Source organism: Salvelinus namaycush, chromosome 23 (assembly GCF_016432855.1).
Source record: "Salvelinus namaycush isolate Seneca chromosome 23, SaNama_1.0, whole genome shotgun sequence".
Taxonomy (NCBI): domain Eukaryota; kingdom Metazoa; phylum Chordata; class Actinopteri; order Salmoniformes; family Salmonidae; genus Salvelinus; species Salvelinus namaycush.
The window spans coordinates 35,912,529-35,933,202 of NC_052329.1; the positions used below are offsets into that span (position 1 = coordinate 35,912,529).

At 47.3% G+C, this 20,674-nt stretch overlaps 1 protein-coding gene across 1 annotated transcript in view; it reads left to right on the top strand.

Annotated features, from left to right (window-relative positions):
- The first annotated feature begins 2,227 nt into the window (after positions 1 to 2,227).
- The window catches only part of LOC120018661 (spectrin beta chain, non-erythrocytic 4-like), a 52,085-nt gene continuing 33,638 nt past the window's right edge, over positions 2,228 to 20,674 (top strand). The window contains 15 exon segments of the mRNA XM_038961860.1: positions 2,228 to 2,378; positions 3,003 to 3,154; positions 3,613 to 3,786; positions 7,277 to 7,368; positions 7,534 to 7,614; positions 7,706 to 7,821; positions 8,057 to 8,169; positions 10,455 to 10,642; positions 11,825 to 11,942; positions 12,148 to 12,306; positions 12,602 to 12,904; positions 13,156 to 13,306; positions 13,831 to 14,701; positions 14,884 to 15,021; positions 16,729 to 17,485. Of these exon segments, the coding sequence (XP_038817788.1) occupies positions 2,228 to 2,378; positions 3,003 to 3,154; positions 3,613 to 3,786; positions 7,277 to 7,368; positions 7,534 to 7,614; positions 7,706 to 7,821; positions 8,057 to 8,169; positions 10,455 to 10,642; positions 11,825 to 11,942; positions 12,148 to 12,306; positions 12,602 to 12,904; positions 13,156 to 13,306; positions 13,831 to 14,701; positions 14,884 to 15,021; positions 16,729 to 17,485 (3,564 nt within the window).

Genomic DNA, 20,674 nt, shown 5'->3' on the forward strand with positions numbered 1-20,674 from the left:
ACGTTACAGCCTTATTCTAAAATGTATTTTAAAAAACAATTTCCCTCATCAATCTATACACAATACCCCATAATGACAAAGTGCAAACAGGTTTTTAGAAGTTTTTGCAAATGTTTTAAACCTAAAAAACAGAAATACCTTATGTACATATGTATTCAGACCCTTTACTATGAAACTCAAAATTGAGCTCAGGTGCAACCTGTTTCCATTGATCATCCTTGAGATGTTTCTACAACTTGATTGGAGTCCACCTGTGGTATATTCAATTGTTTTGACATGATTTGGAAAGGCGCACACCTGTCTGTATAAGGTCCCGCAGTTGACAATGCATGTCAGAGCAAAAACCAAGCCATGAGGTCGAAGGAATTGTCCGTAGAGCTCCGGACAGGATTATGTCGAGGAACATTTGCATAAAATTCAAAAAAACTGTTTTTGCTTTTTAATTATGCTATATTGTGTGTAGATTGACGAGAAATTATTATTTTTAAAATCGATTTTAGAATAAGGCTTTAACGTAACAACGTGGAAAAAGTCAAGGGATCTGAATACTTTCTGAATGCACTGTATGTGAGCTTATTACAGTATTGACACTATGTCCTGGGATTTCCAATGATCTTCGATGAAGCGGAACCCCTTACCTTCTAACGACTTTTGTGTAGCTGGTGAGCGTCATAGAGCAAAACATGTTACATGTCCTTCTTCGTGAGAGTCTCAGCTTTTCATAGATATATTTTCATAGATAGCTCAAACTATTCGAACTCTACAGACTTTTTTGTTTGTTTAAAGGACCGCTTTAGCTCAGCCCATATTAATCACACAGACCTTTTTTAAACACGTTTTTAAAAAGGGTTAGAAGTCCAAAATGTGCCGGCGATACAGGGGGACTCATTGGGTTAAAATACATGTCTTTACTATAGGTCATATTAAGCCCATAAAATAGGAAGTCCTGTGGAAAAAAATAGAGACCCCCCCAAATGTTACGGTATAAGTCACACTCTGCCCTGATCCCAAGCCTTACAGTTTCAGAAACACAGACCCCTCCCAGCTTCATATTGAATGATAATCATATTTCCGTAATCCTCAGAAAATGTGATTTACATAAGTCTAGAATATTTAAACCTTTTTAATTTGTGAGAGTACTGATCATGTATTTAGTGTTTACTCCCGCTTTTCACATCTTGAGTGCTTTCTCAGAGCAGGGGGCAACTGAGCAGGAAATACATATTTATTTTGTATTTTATTTTGTGTTGTCTTATCTGCCAAGATGTCAAAGTGTAATATTTTTTTCTATTTTGGTCCATTTAGTCTTTCACTGATGTGTTGTGTTTTGTTCTCACTATGTGTTGTGTTTTGTTTTGTATTGTATGATCTATCTAGCCCATACAGGTAGGGTTTGTTTTATCTGGGGACCCATCATTAAACTGTATGGTTTTGGTGTTGAATGCTGAAAGGGAAATGTGGGGGATGGGAGGAGAACAGAGGAGGGGATTCAGGGGTTGAGGATTGGGGGAGGGGGATTTTTAAAAATATTTGTGCTTTGTGAGTTGTCTCAAGGACATTAGCTGGTATTGTAACAGAAAAGAGTTCAACCACAATCAGTCTCCCACTGCACACTTACGCTTGAACATATTCATACTGACATGAGTGTAACAGGACAAAGAGCCAGAGGGATGGGGGATAAGGGCAGTAGCTCTCTGGTTAATATATTCTACTGTTAACTGACGGCACTGCTCTCATCCCACTTGATGTGAAAGAGACGCAATATGAACCGGTTGTTTCGATAAAGTCATTTTTTACAAGACGTGATCGGCGAAGAAGAGTGTGCCAAACTCCCTCTGTTATGTATTTTATGCAAATGAATGAGTTGCGAATGAGAAATGATCATTAACATTAGCAAATGGGTTTGATTCAAAGCGTAAGTGATCACTTATGCCTCTGTTTTCAGAAGTCGTAGATAACTATGGCTGTTCATAGCCCTCCCTGGATTACTAACTATCTGGTGTGGACTGGAGCTCTATCAAAACACGCATGCACTTTGCCCTTAAAGACAAATTGTTGTGATTCAGATTTTCTGCATGGTGTTTGAGATGATGTATTTACCTTCGTACAGTATCATTTCTTTCTATGGGGGTGATAAAGGGTGTATGAAGTGTGATCCGCATCCTAAATGTACTCTACCTAACTCTCCTACTGTGTGTCTGTAGAGTTGTTCAGGGAAATAGGCGCGATGGCCAATGCCTCCACAGACCTGGACAACGCGGAGGCCCAGCGCCAGCTCAACAACAACAATACCCGTCTGGCCAGCAGCTCGGGACACTGGGAAACCGAGGTCACCAGCTCCAAACTGTTTGAGTGTTCCCGCATCAAGGCCTTGGCAGGTGGGTGGATAGAGAGACTATACTGGACTAGAGGAACAAGAGCACCTTCACCTGCCTCAGTCACAGCTCCATCACTTACAAAACACACAAGCTTCGTAGACCTTCCAGTATACCTGATGGATGTTTAAAGTTGTGGAAGGACTTGATTGATGATCTATCATACAGGGGGCTACTGACAAGGAGGTATGGTTTATATATCAGAGCCAGTGTTGTAGTTCTTGAGTCCAGGACTCGGACTTGGACTCGGACTGGACCAGTAGTGACTGGGGACACGACTCAGATGAGAGATTTAGTAACTACATCACTGATCAGAGCTCTATCCTGATGAACTACAGATGTAGGATCTTAATTTGATTACTCTTTTGTTGCAGAGAATTCAAGTTTTGTTGCAGTGTGTTCAAGGTTTAAAAACTATTCTAAAGTTAGGAATATCCATTTCCACTAAAATGACAGACTTGATTTGCCCTAACATAAAATGGATCAACCCCTACAAAAATGTCCATTCAATTCCACATAATAATTCACATTTCCTGTTGCTGCAGGTTTATTTTCTTGCTGTAGCAAACTGGTTTTTATTAATATCCTACATCTGTAAGCCTTGTGTTTATTTCATTTCTCCTGCAGAAGAGAGAGATGCTGTCCAGAAGAAGACCTTCACTAAGTGGGTGAACTCCCACCTGGCCAGAGTGTCCTGTCGGATTGCTGACCTCTACAACGACCTCCGGGACGGCTACATGCTCACAAGGCTGCTAGAGGTCCTGTCTGGGGAGATGCTGGTTGGTCAACCCATTCTCTGGTTCACAACCTCGGTCTACCTTTAAGTCAGTAGATGCTAGGAGAACAAGCACAAACTATTCAACAAAGAGCTCTGCATTGTAGTTATTTTTGTTACAAATATTATTCAGTCATGTCTAAATGTTTCATGAATGTTGTCAGCACTGCAGCTATATGTCATGTGTGATTGTATGAGAATAGTAGTCAGCATAATGTGGTTTGACAATTGGATGGGAACAGCATTTGCACGCTTTCTTTGCCATTGCGTTTTTTAATGAGAAAAATATTGTCTTACTGTAAAGGCATTGAGATCAAAGCAGTATTTCCCCTGTAATTCCCCTGCAGATTGCTTTGACCATTCAAGCATTACTCCTCTCACCATTCCACTCTTATGCTTTCTCTCATTCCCTCTACCTCCTTACCTCGCTGTTCTCTCTCCCTCCTTCCCTCCCTCCCCTAGCCGAGGCCCACGCGGGGTCGCATGCGGATCCACTGCCTGGAGAACGTGGACAAGGCCCTGCAGTTCCTCAAGGAGCAGAGGGTCCACCTGGAGAACGTCGGCTCTCACGACATCGTCGACGGCAACCACCGCCTCACCCTTGGCCTCATCTGGACCATCATCCTTCGCTTCCAGGTAGTGACCTTGCCCACCCGGCCTGGTGCCTGGTGTTGTCTGTCTCTGTCGTTTCTGTTGTGGTTGTATTTACATTTCCTTTATTTTGTCATGCAGCCAACTCCTGTGAGGCCGTACCTGTCCCCTGTTGGGATTGTCCTTAAGACCTGCTGCTAGCTTAACCTCTGCTGAGGTATTTTGGGCATCCAGTTCCTGCAGGCCTGTGTGTGTCTCATGTTGGGGACGGTATGTTCTAGTGCTGTGTAGCTCTATTCCGTCTTTGTCCCTGTGGGGTACTTTTGAACTCAGTCAGCATGTGGATGATGACCCTCATGTGGGTGTGCACCGTTGTTTCTACAAACTCCTGTTTCTGACTGGTACATGTTCTACGGTGTGACGTCATAGACAATCTGCCCCAAGAGTCAGGAATAGTCTGATGAACCAGCGCTTCAAACTTGGACTTCTTTAGCCAATACAAAATGACCGGCGCATAGGCATTTAGCTTAATCTCTCACAAAGTACTTTACTCAGTAGGTCACTCCCATTGAATTCTATGGGCACTCCCACTAAGGCAGTGGTCCCCAAACTTTATTTGTCCCGTGACCCCATTTTGATATTTCCAAAAATGTGCGACCCCACCATGTAAAAAAAAAGGGATGTGATCAATTGCCAATGTGTCCTTTTTTAACTGGGGCTATGACAGTCTATTACAAATTAGTCTGACAATAAAGTACAGTTTGAAGTGACTGAAAACCATCAGAAAGGTATTGGGATGTTAATTTTGTATGATCTTACGTGTAGAAAAGAACATCATCACTGATTTAGTGCCTGGTCTTGTCCACTCTGTTCTAAAGAGTCCTGCCCGGCTTGTGGGCTTAAACGGTTCAGAAGATAGAGCCACATTTGTACGAAGAAAACAGGAACCGCTATGTTTATCACAACTGCATCTACCAGCTACCAGAGGTTACTGACGTAACCCCGGTTCTAGGAGCATTTAAAAACAAACGATTTCAGAGTTGCTCTCGCAACCCCTAGTTTGAGAAACGCTGCACTAATGCCAACTTTGAATCGTTGATATCCCAGGCTGTGTGCAATAGCCTGGGGGGGACGTTATAATACACCTCATTCAAACACAAGAACAAAGTCTTATCGTACATTTTGTCACTCTTTTTCACCAGTCTTTGAGCTAAGGTGAACCCATCGAAGAAAGAGACAGATTTAGCACTGTTGGATAAAGGTATCCACCTCTGGTGTCCCAGCGGTAAACAGAAGTAGGCCATAATTCTGTGTATATTATTGTCACGATTTTGCCACAACAGGCATGCTGGGTTCAGCACTGTCTTCATCTAGGAGAGAAAGGGCAGAAATCAGAGGGATTTGTAGACTGGCCAAAAGACTGTATGGAGAAGCCCTGAAACATGCCGCATCGTCACTGTGTGACGTTACGAGCAAAGCTTGAATGTCACTCTTGCCCTGATCGTAGTTGGATCTCAAACAGGGATATACTGTCTGACATCCGCCTCAGAGACATACTGTACACATACAATGGGCACAAGGCCTTACAGGACGCGATACCACAGACAAGTGACAGGCATGTACTGTAAGTAGCGCAAAATCATTTGGCTTTTGTTGTCGCCTCAGGACGGACAGTGGTGGTCTCAGCATAAACGCATGTCTTGCATTATTCAAATCAGCGTTACTCTGTACGTATGATTCAGGGACGTAGGCTAGTGGTGCCTACGGCGTCATGAGGAGAGGCTAGCATGGCATAGCTTATCGCTCTGCCTTCTAACAGTGATTATGGGTTGGCTGGGGCACTTTTGGCCGGCATCCCATTCTACTGCACTGACTGTGGAGCCAGCGAGTCGATGGCCTCTTCAATTTTGCTAGCAGTGAAAGAGGAGAAGCGCGTTATTGGAAACGGATTTGTGCTGTAGGGAGCAAGGGGTGGGGCTCCGGGCAGGGCAAGATGCAGTCAGGGCCTATCCTCCTCCCCACCCTTCCCTCCTTCTCTCTCTGCCACTCCTACTTCCTTCTCGGTCACCGATTCTGCAACCGTTTGGGGTTGTCTTGTCACTCTCCCCTCACGCTCCTCGTTTAGTTTACTACGTCTCTCCTCCCTTTCTGTCTCCCTCTCTCTTTCTTTCTCCCTCTCTTCCACCCCTCCCCTACCCTTGGACTGTTTCAGTTTACTTTGCCCAGTCAGCATGTAAGACCTAGCCACTGCAGCAGGCAGCAGACACAGCGAGAGAAAGGGGGGAAAAGAGGACTCCAGGAGGTAAATGATCTCCAGGAGGTAAATGATCTCCAGGAGGTAAATGATCTCCAGGAGGTAAATAATCTCCAGGAGGTAAATGATCTCCAGGAGCCGATTTCAAGAATCTAACAAACACTTGACACCTCCATTATATTTAGGAACTTAACGATTCCTTTCTAGTTGCTTCGCTCAGTGTCGTTGTGTTTGTGCTACTTAATTGTGACCTGCGTGGTGTATGCCTCTCTGTCACTGCCAGGCGGTTTGTTTTTCTCAGGAATCTTGTTTATTGTTGGATGATATGCACTGCGATCAAGGGTATTTCAAATCTGCCTGATCTGAAATATGAGCAGGACATTTTAGAGATGGAATGTCCTCATTGGCTCTTGTAAAAAGTCAGTTTGGTTCTGGGCAGCAGTTTATTTGAACAATAGTTGTCCTTCTCTGTCCTTCTCTTTATACATACCGGTAGTGTTATTCTATCATAATTTAATCACAAATAACCGTTCCCTGTAGGTGGAGACTAAACTGTGCATGCAATATAGTCCTATAAACCTCCAGTTGCTTTCCAGTGTGAGTGAGCATGTACAGTATGGGAGCGGATGAAGTGTGATTGGTTGATATGGGTGGTCCAGCAGATTCTAGGGTGTCAACTCTCCCATTAACATGTATCATGTCAGGGTGACATGATTGGGCCAATGGCTGTCATAGATGATGAGGGCGCACAGTGATGTTGTCATGATTCTGTGGCCTTCCTCCCAACATGACAGGCACATGTCTGTGTGCGAGTTAGTGATGAGACATGCAATGCAGTTGTGTGACTATTGGGGTGTATTCATTACGTCTTGCAATGGAAACCGTCTACCATTTAAGAAGCAAACGGAAGCAAACAGAGTAAATGGAACGAAATGGGGAGGGAGGGACCTACCTGAATTTGTCCAATCGAAACGAACTCTTGTTTTCATTGCAAAATGTTTTGTGTTTAGAGTAAAACAATTTTTTTGCAAAACATTTTGAAACAGACAAGTGTTTGCAACGGAATCGGTATAATGAATACACTCCTGGTGTGGCTGTTGAAAGGCACTGGGGTTTGGGTTCAGTGTGTTTGAAACTTACCAGCAACATGGATGTGTTTCCTAACTGTTTTCTTCTCAACCTCGTAGTAATCTGGTGATTTTACTGAACTGAGGACAGTTTTGAGGCTGATTTCCTTGACCGTGGTTGTTTGTCTTCTGCTCTCCTTCCCTGTGTATACAGATCCAGGGGATTAAGATCGAGTGTGACGACAACAGGGAGACGCGGTCGGCAAAGGATGCCCTACTACTCTGGTGCCAGATGAAAACCGCTGGGTGAGTGTCTTAATTGAACCAAAAGCCAAAATTGAACGTCAACCTTTGTTGACAGGGTGTTGACAGTTGTTTTACTGCTATTGTTACATGCAATGTCTTTAGTTAGATAGGATATATGCATTGGACCAATGGTTGTGAGTGTGTTCTGTGTCAACTGTCCCACAGGTACTCTGAGGTCAACATCCAGAACTTCACCACATGCTGGAGAGATGGTCTCGCCTTCAACGCTCTCATTCACCGACACAGGTCAGCATTGGCTAAACAAGCAAGTCTTGCTTTAAAATATGTATTTATGTGACCATGTAGAAAGTGAACTAAGTGACCTACTTTACTACAGGCCTGATTTGATTGAGTTCCATAAGCTGATCCGGTCCAATGCCACACACAACCTCCAGCAAGCCTTCAACATTGCTGAGCAGAACCTGGGGCTCACCAAACTCCTGGACCCTGAAGGTAAGACTGCACGGAGAATTGAAATAGCAGCTCGACAACCTCCTCAGCAATTCATGGACATTTGGTGACACATATCTCAAACGTGCAAACCTTCGCAGACTTTCAGCTACAGCGACCATAGTTTCTGTTTTACACGACCTGAAATGATTTCATGTGAAGGCGTGATTGTGTTATATATTGTATGTGTGTGCTGTAAGTGTTTGTGTATTGTTGTCCTTCCTGTGTGACTCTGCAGACGTGAATACGGAGAACCCAGACGAGAAGTCGATAATAACCTATGTTGTGTCCTACTACCATTACTTCTCCAAGATGAAAGCCCTTCGAGTAGAGGGCAAGAGAGTGGGAAAGGTAGGAGAATGCCGACACACTATTTAACCCTGGATCCTGCTGTACGTGGCAGAACAATTGTCATTGGAACCTGTGTAAATATCTCCTACAGTATACAGTGATATACAGTGATATGTACTGTATGTTTTGAACCCATGAGTAATGTGATCAATATGTACAGTGCCTTCGGGAAAGTATTCAGACCCCTTGACTTTTCCCACATTTTGTTACTGTCACGCCCTGACCTTAGTTATCTTTGTTTTCTTTATTATTTTGGTTAGGTCAGGGTGTGACGAGGGTGGTATGTGTGTTTTTGTCTGGTCTAGGGTTTTTGTATGTCTAGGTTGTGTGTGTAGTCTAGGCATACGTAGGTCTATGGTGGCCTGGATTGGTTCCCAATCAGAGGCAGCTGTTTATCGTTGTCTCTGATTGGGGGATCCTATTTAGGTTGCCATTTTCCAGTTTGGTTTGTGGGTGATTGTCTATGTTGATGTTGCATGTATGCACTCGTTATCCTTAGCGTCACGGTCGTTTGTTATTTTGTATAGTTTGTAATAGTTTGTTTCGATATTCTTTCGTTGTCATTAAATAAGATATATTCACATCACGCTGCGCTTTGGTCTCCTCACTACGACGATCGTGACAGTTACGTTACAGCCTTATTCTAAAATGGATTAAATAAAACACATTCCTCAGCAAACTACACACAATATCCCACAATGACAAAGCGAAAACAGAAATACCTTATTTACATAAGTATTCAGACCCTTTGCTATGAGACTTGAAATTGAGCTCAGGTGCATCTTGTTTCAATTGATCATCCTTGAGATGTTTCTACAACTTTATTGGAGTACACCTGTGGTAAATTCAATTGATTGGACATGATTTGGAAAAGCGCACACCTGTCTATATAAGGTCCCACAGTTGACAATGCATGTCAGAGCAAAAACCAATCCACGAGGACGAAATATTTGTCCGTAGAGCTCCGAGACAGGATGGTGTCGAGGCACAGATCTGGGGAAGGGTACCAAAATATGTCTGCAGCATTGAAAGACCCCAAAAACACGGCCTCCATCATTCTTAAATGGAAGAAATTTGGAAACTTCCTAAAGCTGGCCGCCCGGCCAAACTGAGCAATCAGGGGAGAAGGGCCTTGGTCAGGGAAGTGACCAAAAACCCGATAGTCACTCTGGCAGTGCTCTAGGGTTCTTCTGTGGAGATGGGAGAAACTTCCAGAAGGACAACCATCTCTGCAGCACTCCACCAATCAGGCCTTTATGGTAGAGTGGCCAGACGGAAGCCACTCCTCAGTAAAAGGCACATGAAATCCCACTTGGGGTTTGCCAAAAGGCACATAAAGACTCTCAGACCATAAGATTGTCTGGTCTAATGAAACCAAGATTGAACTCTTTGGCCTGAATGCCAAGCGTCATATCTGGAGGAAACCTGGCACCATCCCTATGGTGAAACATGGTGGTGGCAACATCATGCTGTGGGATGTTTTTCAGCAGCAAGGACTGGGAGACTAGTCAGGATCGAGGCAAAGATGAATGGAGCAAAGTACAGAGAGATCCTTGATGAAAACCTGCTCCAGAGCGCTCAGGACATCAGACTGGGGTGAAGATTCACCTTCCAACAGGACAATAACCCTAAGCACACAGCCAAGACAACGCAGGAGTAGCTTCCGGACAAGTCTCGGAATGTCCTTGAGTGGTCCAGCCACAAACTGGACTTGAAACCGATCGAACATCTCTGGAGAGACTTGAAAATAGCTGTGCAGTGACGCTCCCCATCCAACCTGACAGCACTTGAGAGGATCTGCAGAGAAGAATGGGAGAAACTCCCCAATTACAGGTGTGCCAATCTTGTAGCATCATACCCAAGAAGTCTCGAGGCTGTAATCGCTGCCAAAGGTGCTTTAACAAAGTACTGAGTAAAGGGTCTGAATACTTATGTAAATGAAATATTTCCGTTTTTTATTTTTAATAAATTAGCAAACATCCTATTTTTGCTTTGACATTATGGGATATTGTGTGTAGATTGATGAGGGGGGAAAAAACGATTTAATCAATTTTAGAATAAGGCTGTAACCTAACAAAATGTGGGAGAAGTCAAGGGGTCTGAATACTTTCCGAAGGCACTGTAGATCATACTGTATGTTTTGCTCACATCAGTGTAGTTGTGTAGGTCAAAACAAACTGATAACGATTCAATCTATTATCAATCCATTATCCACTATCAAAAGTTATGAATTAAATCACTCCTACGTAAAATCCATCCATGTTAAATGTTTATGTGTTATACAGGTCTTGGACAATGCCATTGACGGTCAGAAGATGATCGATCGATATGAGGCTCTGGCCTCGGAGCTCCTGGAGTGGATCGAGAAGACCATAGGCATCATCAGCAACCAGAAGTTTGCCAACTCCTTAACGGGTGTCCAGCAACAGCTTCAAGCCTTCACCACCTACTGCACCATCGAGAAGCCCATCAAGTAAGTCAACACTGTGCAAATGACACATAATAGCACCAATTACGTTTTATATCTACTGTATAGTGGTCCCGTTCATACAACAGAAGGTTTCAAAATTAAAACTTTTGTTTTATACAAATATCACTAAACAATTTTTGGATGCTTTAGTTTTAGGACAGAATTTAGGTTGAGTCAATAGTTTCACCCTTTTATAGTTTTAAAGTTCTTATCGGTTGATGTTATTTTCTCAGTGAATGCCCCCAGACAAATGCTTTTGATTCATCTGATTCTCATTTGATGTGTGCTATATGACATAACTGTTGCGGTATTCAACAAAAAAACCTACACATTGATGGGTGTGGGCACAGTAGTATCAGCATGAGGCCCAGCATGAGGCCCTAAGCTGGCATGTCTGGCATAATTAAGCACCCAGTTAGCCGTGCCATGTGACTCATGCCCTATTTGACCAAAAGGGACTGGATCTAAGTGATGTGACACCCAAATGTGTCTCCAGACCCTTTCTCTCTGTGGCTAGAGGATAGACATCTCCTCTTGTGACTAGTATCTCTGAGGCCTTACCCGGCTTCTCACCCAGTCTAGTTGCCCTGGCAGCCCTCGATGGCCAGAGGTGGTCACCTATCATATAACTCTGGAATCTGCTCAGTGATGACTCAGTGATGACCACTTATTATTTTTGAATTAGGTTACAACTAGACAGTGTGTGGAGCTAGGTCACATGTAGTAATGAAGGCCTTTGCTGTGAAGGTCAAGCCTGCAGGAAATGTCACGGATAATCTATTGATGAGTTGCGTAATTCATAGGACTGGCACAATGATTGTGTAAGCGACGTCTATGGATGAAGACCATCATGAAAACCGTCATAAGCGTTTATTTTTTGTGTGGAACAAACAGCTGACTTAAGACAGGGCGGCCGGGCATTCGTGCAGTATTCAAACGATTATAACGGTGATCGTGGTCATTTGGCTGACCAATAATCGTCATCCAAAATTCCATGACCGTCACTACCCTAGTAACTTAGTAATAGGAGAAAATACAGGTCTGTCATCACTTCTGAGCAGATGGTTATTTGAAGTTACAGGATCTAGGATATGACACCTGTGATTTTAGGTTTCAAACGGAGCCCACCTTGTGCAAAGTACTGTGTCTCAGGATGTTTGTGAAACACACTTTGTCTTGTGCTAGGTTCCAGGAGAAGGGGAACCTGGAGGTGCTCCTCTTTACTATCCAAAGCAAGCTCAGAGCTAACAACCAGAAACCATACGTGCCTCATGAAGGGAAACTCATCTCTGATATCAATAAGGTAATGAATACTGGTATAAGTGGGAATAAGGAGTGTCTCAAATGCCTGAGCAGATAATACAACAACTGGACAGGTCTTGGCAAATATAATATCCTTCTTTATCAATATCAGGTTCTTTAAAATGTAGCAAATCCGTGCAAATTACTCCTCTTTATGTTTGTTACCATGCTGCATTATGGGTACATTTTCCTCTGTTTTTGGCTAGGCGTGGGAGAGGCTGGAGAAGGCGGAGCACGAGAGAGGCGTGGCACTACGGCAGGAGCTGATTCGCCAGGAGAAGCTGGAGTTGCTGGCCCAGCGGTTTGACCACAAGACCACCATGAGACAAGCGTGGCTCAACGAGAACCAGCGCCTCGTGTCTCAGGTAGGGACCACAGGGCCGAAGTGACTAATGTCTCTAACATATCATACAGGGGCCATATCATCACAGTTATATAGCAATAGTCTTATAGCTGTGGATTGAGAATTAAATGTCTTTAGAATGTCTTTTTTAGAACCAATGGCAAAGTATTGTATAACATGAGTTACTTTTAAATATACATTGGTATATTTAGATGTATTTTCCTATGACTGCATTGCTCTGACTGGGTAAACCCTTACACTATCACCTGCCTGTAGTTAAGTGATCCTCTGCCTGACTGAATGTCCCGTCCCACCAGGATAACTTTGGCTACGACCTGCCAGCGGTGGAAGCCGCCATGAAGAAGCACGAGGCCATTGAGGCAGACATCTCGTCGTACGAGGAGCGCATCGGGGTGGTGGTGGAGCTGGCCGGGGAGATGGAGACGGAGGGCTACTACGACATCCGGCGCATCTCGGCCCGCAAGGAGAACATCCTGGGCCAGTGGAGCCTGCTGAAGGAGCTGGTGGTGGGGAGGAAGGCCCGGTTGGAGAAGAACCTGGCTCTGCAGAAGACCTTCCAGGACATGGTCTACATGATCGACTGGATGGAGGACATGCAGGTGAGACAAGTATTGTGTCATGCTTTTGACGTTACATGAACGCTGTACTGTCTCTAAGTTGTGTCGACTCAACAGCATAGACTGTGGGTTGTCATTTGTGTACACATGAAATGGTAATGTGGAGATACAGTACATGAAAAAAACAGTGAGAAACCCTTGAGAAATTGACTTTGACGTTTCAGTACAGGCAGCATGGTCAGTGGAAGCACTGTTGAGTGTCAGGAAGGTGACCACTGTCCCTCTCACCACAGGTCCAGCTCCTTTCCAAAGACTTCGGCAAGCATCTGCTGGAGGTGGACGACCTGCTGCAGAAACACAGCCTCCAGGAAGCTGACATCACAGTGCAGGCAGAGAGGGTGCAGACCCTTAACACAGCCGCTCTCAAATTCACCACCATTGAAGGTAAGACATCAGATGGCTATGTTCACAGATCATCTTCAGTGAGAAGTGGAATGTGCTTTCATAACAACTTGGTGATTTTGAGGGAGGAAAATATTTGGATACGATAGGATTAGAAATACTGGCTGTTGCTGTTATGTCTCCCATGGTCCCGTAAAAAAGCACAGTTAACAAAAAAAGGAGTGTTTTGTATTAAGAGTGTGTAGGAGTACAGTTTACTGTACATTGAGTGGTGAAGATGACCATGGCACTTCCTGAGAGACCCACAAGAGGGCAAGCATGACTTTCCACAACTTATTTTCTGAAGATCCATTTACAATACAGAAGTGAATTAATTTAGTTATTTCAATTTTGTGAATATTACATAGTTATTTTGTAAAACTTTACGCCCGTTTTACATCCAGTAGTAGTGTTTTGTTTACATGCAAAGTTAATTGAGTCTTTGGATACAGTCCCCCATAGACATCACTAATAAAGACATGTATATTGAGTGCTGTCCCCTGTTCCCTATTCTCTCTCCTTCCCAGGCTACCAGCCCTGTGACCCCCAGGTGATCTGCAACCGGGTCAACCACGTCAGCACCTGCCTGGAGGAGCTCAAGCAGCTGGCGGCCAAGCGGCGCTCGGAGCTGGAGGAGTCTCAGCACCTTTGGGCCTTCTTCCAGGAGGTGGAGGAGTCCGAGGCCTGGATCCGCGAGAAGAGCTCCATCCTGGCCGCCCAGACCTGCGGCAAGGACCTGAGCAGCGTGCTGCGGCTGCTCCAGAAACACAAGACCCTGGCTGGGGAGCTGCTGGCCCACCGCTCCCTCCTCCAACAGACCATGAAGAAGGGCAAGCAGATCCTGATGGAGAAGAGTTTTGGCACGGGCGGCATCCAGGAGCGCATCATGGAGGTGAAAGGGGAGTGGAAGAGGCTGGAGGACCAGGCGGCGCAGAGACTGGGCCACCTGCAGGAGGCACTCAACTTCTTCCAGTTCAGCACGGAGACGGACGACTTGTTGGCATGGCTGCAGGACGCCTACCGCCTGGTATCCAGTGAGGACTTTGGTCACGATGAGTACTCCACCCAGTCACTGCTCAAGAAGCACCGGGGTGTGCGCGAGGCCGTGGACAAGCACCGGCTGCATGTAGTAACTCTGCGCAAACACATGGTGGCGCTGCCACTGCACTACCGGGAGCTGGACGAGGTGCAGTCAAGAATGGGCGAGGCGGAGCAGCTGTACGCCGAGGTGGCCGAGGTGGCCGTCCTGAGGCAGCAGTGGCTGCACGACGCGCTGGCTGTCTACCTCATGTTCAGCGAGGTCAACGCCTGCGAGGTGTGGATCGACGAGAAGGAGCAGTGGCTCAACAAGATGGAGGTTCCAGAGAGGCTGGAGGACGTGGAGGTCATAGCCCATAGGTACAGCTCCCATCTGTGGTGGAGATCATAGGGAGAATGTTAGATTTAAGTCATGCTTTTAGTTATAAAGTTAGTCATACATTTTTAGGGAATCCGTTCCTTGAACCCTCCCTCATAAGGGCTACATAACACTGTCATTTAAAACACACATTCTCCCTCCTCTCATTTCACACTCTCTGTAGGTTTGAGAGCCTGGACCAGGAGATGAACAGCCTGATGGGAAGGATCCTGGACGTGAACCAGATAGTGCAGCAGCTCCTGGACAGTGGTCACCCCAGCTCTACAGAGGTCAGAGGCTGTCAAGACCACCTCAACAGCAGGTAACCCACCCCACTGTTCTCTGACTGACCAACTCCGAGGTGTATTCACTAGGAACCAAACAGAAGCAAAAGGCCAAAACAGGGAAGGACTAAACTGAACTTTACCAATAACAATGTTTTGCTACAGTTTTCTATGGTGTGCACTAATGAATGCAACCCAGGTCTACTCCACAACAAGACATAACATAGACCTACGGGTCTCTCTGTTTACCCACACAGCAACAATATGTGATGAAAATGTGACTTATCTGCATTGCATAATAACATGGGAGTTAAATTTTGTTGAATAGAGATTCATCAACACAGGATAAAAAAAAATCTAACTGAACACTAGATAGGCAGCGTTTATACAGGCAGCCCAATTCTGAAGAGATCTGATTAGTCAAAAGACCAATTCAAAAAGAAATGAGAAGATCAGAATTGGGATGCCTGTGTAAACGCAGCCATAGAAACACATCTGTAAATCCATGTACAGCACATGTGCGTAGTGCATTGATGATATTATTTTCAAAGTGGCCCAGTTACCTCATTCTTAGCTAATTTCCTACAATATAAGGGAAGGGAGGAGGGTTGATAAGAATAATCTGGTCCACTGTTCTTATTTGGCCCAGATCGGGAGCAACAGAAGCCATGATGATCACATGCTCCCTGCTGATAGACCTGGAAGGGGACTGATTGGACCAGAGACCCTAGTGACACCATGGTGACACAGGCAGACAGATCTAAGGCCAGGGCCAGGGTAGTGGATGATGGTTTTGGTAAAATGCTACAGTGGCCCAGTTCCTCCTGACTTTGGCATACATAGCCTATCTCAGGGTGACCATCTGTGTCGACTGCCTGCCACACTGGGTGCAAGACCAACCTGCCCAAAATGTGTTCTATTTGGCTTTACTATATTCTCCCTCAGTCTCAAACTGTTTTAGTTGTGACTAAATATAGCGTTCATTGATATTGTACATCTCTGTGACATAGTTTAGGTAGACTTCGGCTTCTGTTGTTCAGGTTTGCTTAATGCTTTGACCATATCTGGCCAATGGTGCTTCATGATATTGATACCCTTTGAAGCCTCTGGCTATAGGGTCCCGGCATGACGTCATGTCGGATATGCTTCGCTAAATGACTATAATTCATGCCTGTTCTTTTGCTTGGGGACCATATTCACAGCCTGTGTGAAGAAAAAGACAAAAGCCTTTGAGATGCAAATGACAACTAACAAGCAAAACCAATGTCCCTCATTAATGCATTTGATCAATTGCACTCTTGATTCCATCCTCTTGGGCAAAATGAAAAGTATTTTCATATGTAATACTTAGTGTATGTTTTAGTATACTGACTGAATTATATGTGAATTATAAGCTTCAAGCGGATGCAGACTAACGCTGCCCCCATTCCCACCCCTGTGCCTCTGTCTGTCCCCCCTCCCCACCACTGTGCCCCTTCCTGTTACCCCCCCGCACCCCCCGTCCCCACCCCTGGGCCCCTGTCTGTCCCCTCTCCCCACCACTGTGCCCCTTCCTGTTAACCCCCCACCTTGTGCCCCTGTCTACCCCCCACCCCTGTGCCCCTGTCTGTACCCCCTCTCCCCACCACTGTGCCCCTGCCTGTTACCTCCCCCCTCCACACCCCTGTGCTCTTGTCTTTCCCCACCCATGTGCCCCATGTCTGACCCACCCTGCCCTCCCCTGTGCCCCTGTCTGTCCCCTCTAGATGGAACCGCATCGTGGAGATGGTGGAGCAGAAGAAGGACCACCTGGACTCTGTCCTCCGTCTCCAGAACTACCTGCTGGAGTGTGCTGAGATCAAGTCCCAGATCCAGGAGAAGCGCAAGGCCATCGACGCCACTCAGTACGTGGGGAGTGACCTGGGCGGGGTGCTGGCCCTGCAGCGCCGACTCTCCACCATGGAGGGGGCCCTGGCCGTGCTGGAGCCCAAGCTGCTTCACCTGCAGCAGGAGGCAGAGGAGCTGGCTATCTCGCACCCGGCCAAGGCCATGGAGGTCCTGGAGCCCTTCGAGGGCATCAGTGTGGAGTGGGAGGAGCTGAAGCGCACGCTGCAGGGCTGCGAGGACTCTCTGATGGTGGCGGGGCGGCTGCAGCAGTTCATCCAGGACCTGGACTCCTTCCTGACGTGGCTGGTGCAGACGCAGACGGCGGCAGCTAGCGACGAGCTGCCCAACGCGCTGGAGGAGGCCGAGAGGCTGATCAACCGCCACGCGGCCCTGAAGGAGGAGATCGGCAGGTACGAGGAGGACTACGAGCGGCTGCAGGCGGTCAACGAGCTGCTGGAGGCCGAGGAGGCGCCGCTGCCATACGCAGCGCTGCAGCAGTGGCTCCAGAAGCTGGATGTGGGCTGGAACAAGCTGCTGGAGATGTGGGAGAGCCGGAGGGAGGTGCTGGTGCAGGCACACATCTTCCACCTCTTCCTGAGGGACGTCAAGCAGGCCGAGGCCTTCCTCAACAACCAGGTCAGTTAGCCTCTTGTTGGACATCCCAACATCAATAAATACATCTATTAGCAATGTCTAGTAGTTAGGCCTACTGAGTCAATTAATCCCAAATCATCATTAGCTAGTCTGTGTTATTAGTCAGTAATTCTTATTAAACATGAATAGCTAAAGACGGTACAATATGACTTTTGACTGTACTAGATATGGATGCTGTGGAAGCACAGTGCTATTACAGTGAGGGTCAGTGCTGTTACAGTGAGGGTCAGTGCTATTACAGTGAGTGGCCAATGTTCTATACCTGCTATGCTGCCAGGGAAAACCCCAGGCCTGCACTCTTAGAAAACAAGGTGCTATTTAGAACCTAAATGGGTAATTCGCTGTCCCCATAGGAGAACCCTTTGAAGAATAGCTATTGGTTCTAGGTAGAACCCTTTACACATTGTGGAAATGATCAGAGGGTTGCTTTTCCAGTTACACACAGCACAGCACAGCATATGCCTGTGATTCTTAGCCTAGATGTAGAATTCATAGGTGGCTCTATAGCAGGAAATCCCAGCAAGATGTGCGTAATGAGGGTTGCCAGGTGTGCGTCATGAGGGTTCCAGGTGTGCGTCATGAGGGTTGCCAGGTGTGCGTCATGAGGATTGCCAGGTGTGCGTCATGATGGGTTGCCAGGACCGGTGGTTAGTAAACCGGCGACGTCGAGCGCTGGAGCGGGAGTAGACATGACAATTGTCACGTTCTGACCATAGTTCTTGTGTGTTGTGCTTGTTTTAGTGTTGGTCAGGACGTGAGCTGGGTGGGCATTCTATGTTGTGTGTCTAGTTTGTCTGTTTCTGTGTTCAGCCTAATATGGTTCTCAATCAGAGGCAGCTGTCAATCGTTGTCCCTGATTGAGAATCATATATAGGTGGCTTGTTTTGTGTTGGGATTTTGTGGGTGGTTGTTTCCTGTCTCTGTGTTTTGTCTGCACCAGCTAGGACTGTTTCGGTTTGCCACTTTTTGTTGTTTTGTATTGTTGTAAGTGTTCACAGTTTGTTAAATTAAATATGTTGAGCACTGGCTACGCTGCGTGTTGGTCCGATCCCTGTTCCACCCTCTCTGCTCGTGAAGAGAGGGAAGGCAACCGTTACAGAACCACCCACCAATCTCGGAACAAGCAGCGTAGCAACGGGCAGCAGCGGCAGCAGCAGCAGCAGCGGGACCAGGAGAAATGGACATGGGAGGATGAGCTGGACGGAAAAGGACCCTGGGCAGAGCCAGAGGAATATCGCCGCCCCAAAGCAGAGCTGGAGGCAGCAAAAGCGGAGAGGCGGCGTTTCGAGGAGCTAGCTCGGCAGCAGGAGCCGGATCTGGGTTACACCACTTGGGAGGAAATAAACAGGTGGTCGGTTGACTCAGGGAGAGTGCCGGAGCCCGCCTGGGATTCGATGGAGCAATGTGCAGAGGGATACCGGCGAATGAGGTTAGCACGACGGCGCGGTAAGAAGCCCGAGAAGAAACCCCAAAAATTTATTGGGGGGGGCTAAAGGGTAGTGTGGCGAAGTCAGGTAGGAAACCTGCGCCCACTTCCCATGCTTACCGTGGAGAGCGGGAGTACGGGCAGACACCGTGTTATGCGGAAGAGCGCACGGTGTCTCCTGTACGTGTGCATAGGCCGGTGCGGGTTATTCCACCTCCCCGCACTGGCCGGGCTAGATTGGGCATTGAGCCAAGTGCCATGAAGCCGGCTCAACATATCTGGCCTCCAGTACGTCTCCTCGGGCCGGTGTACATGGCACCAGCCTTACGCATGGTGTCCCCTGTTCGCCAACACAGCCCAGTGCGGGTTATTCCACCTCCCCGCACTGGACGGGCTACGGGGAGCATTCAACCAGGTAAGGTTGGGCAGGCTCGGTGCTCAAGGGAGATAGTACGCCTGCACGGTCCGGTATATCCGGCGCCACCTTCCCGCCCCAGCCCAGTACCACCAGTGCCTACACCACGCACCAGGCTTCCAGTGCGTCTCCAGAGCCCTGTTCCTCCTCCTCGCACTCTCCCTATGGTGCGTGTCTCCAGCCCAGTACCTCCAGTTCCGGCACCACGCACCAAGCTTCCTGTGCGTCTCCAGAACTCTGTTCCTCGCCTGCACGTCCGTCAGTCAGGGGCTGCCAGAGCCGCCAGCCAGTCAGGAGCTGCCAGAGCCGCCAGCCAGTCAGGAGCTGCCAGAGCCGCCAGCCAGTCAGGAGCTGCCAGAGCCGCCAGCCAGTCAGGAGCTGCCAGAGCCGCCAGCCAGTCATGAGCCGCCAGCCAGTCATGAGCCGCCCTCCAGTCATGAGCTGCCCTCCAGTCATGAGCTGCCCTCCAGTCATGAGCTGCCCCCCAGTCATGAGCTGCCCCCCAGTCATGAGCTGCCCCCCAGTCATGAGCTGCCCCCCAGTCATGAGCTGCCCCTCAGTCCGGAGCTGCCCCTCAGTCCGGAGCTGCCTCTCTGTCCGGAGCTGCCTTTCAGTCCGGAGTTGCCCCTCTGTCCTGAGCTACCTCTCTGTCCTGAGCTACCCCTCTGTCCTGAGCTACCCCTCTGTCCTGAGCTACCCCTCTGTCTTGAGCTACCCCTCTGTCTTGAGCTACCCCTCTGTCTTGAGCTACCCCTCTGTCTTGAGCTACCCCTCTGTCTTGAGCTACCTCTCTGTCTTGAGCTACCTCTCTGTCTTGAGCTACCTCTCTGTCTTGAGCTACCTCTGTCTTGAGCTACCTCTCTGTCCTGAGCTACCTCTCTGTCCTGAGCTGTCTCCTCTATCTAGGGGGGACTTTTGTGAAGGTTCCTAGACCAGGGTCGGGGGCGAGGGTCGCCACTCAAAGGACGCTAAGGAGGGGGACAAAGACAATGGTGGAGTGGTGTCCTCGTCCACCGCCGGAGCCGCCACCGTGGACTCTCCCCTAGAGTTTTAAGGGGGTGCGTTCGGAGTCCGCACCTCAGGAGGGGGGTACTGTCACGTTCTGACCATAGTTCTTGTGTGTTGTGCTTGTTTTAGTGTTGGTCAGGACGTGAGCTGGGTGGGCATTCTATGTTGTGTGTCTAGTTTGTCTGTTTCTGTGTTCAGCCTAATATGGTTCTCAATCAGAGGCAGCTGTCAATCGTTCACAGTTCACAGTTTGTTAAATTAAATATGTTGAGCACTGGCTACGCTGCGTGTTGGTCCGATCCCTGTTCCACCCTCTCTGCTC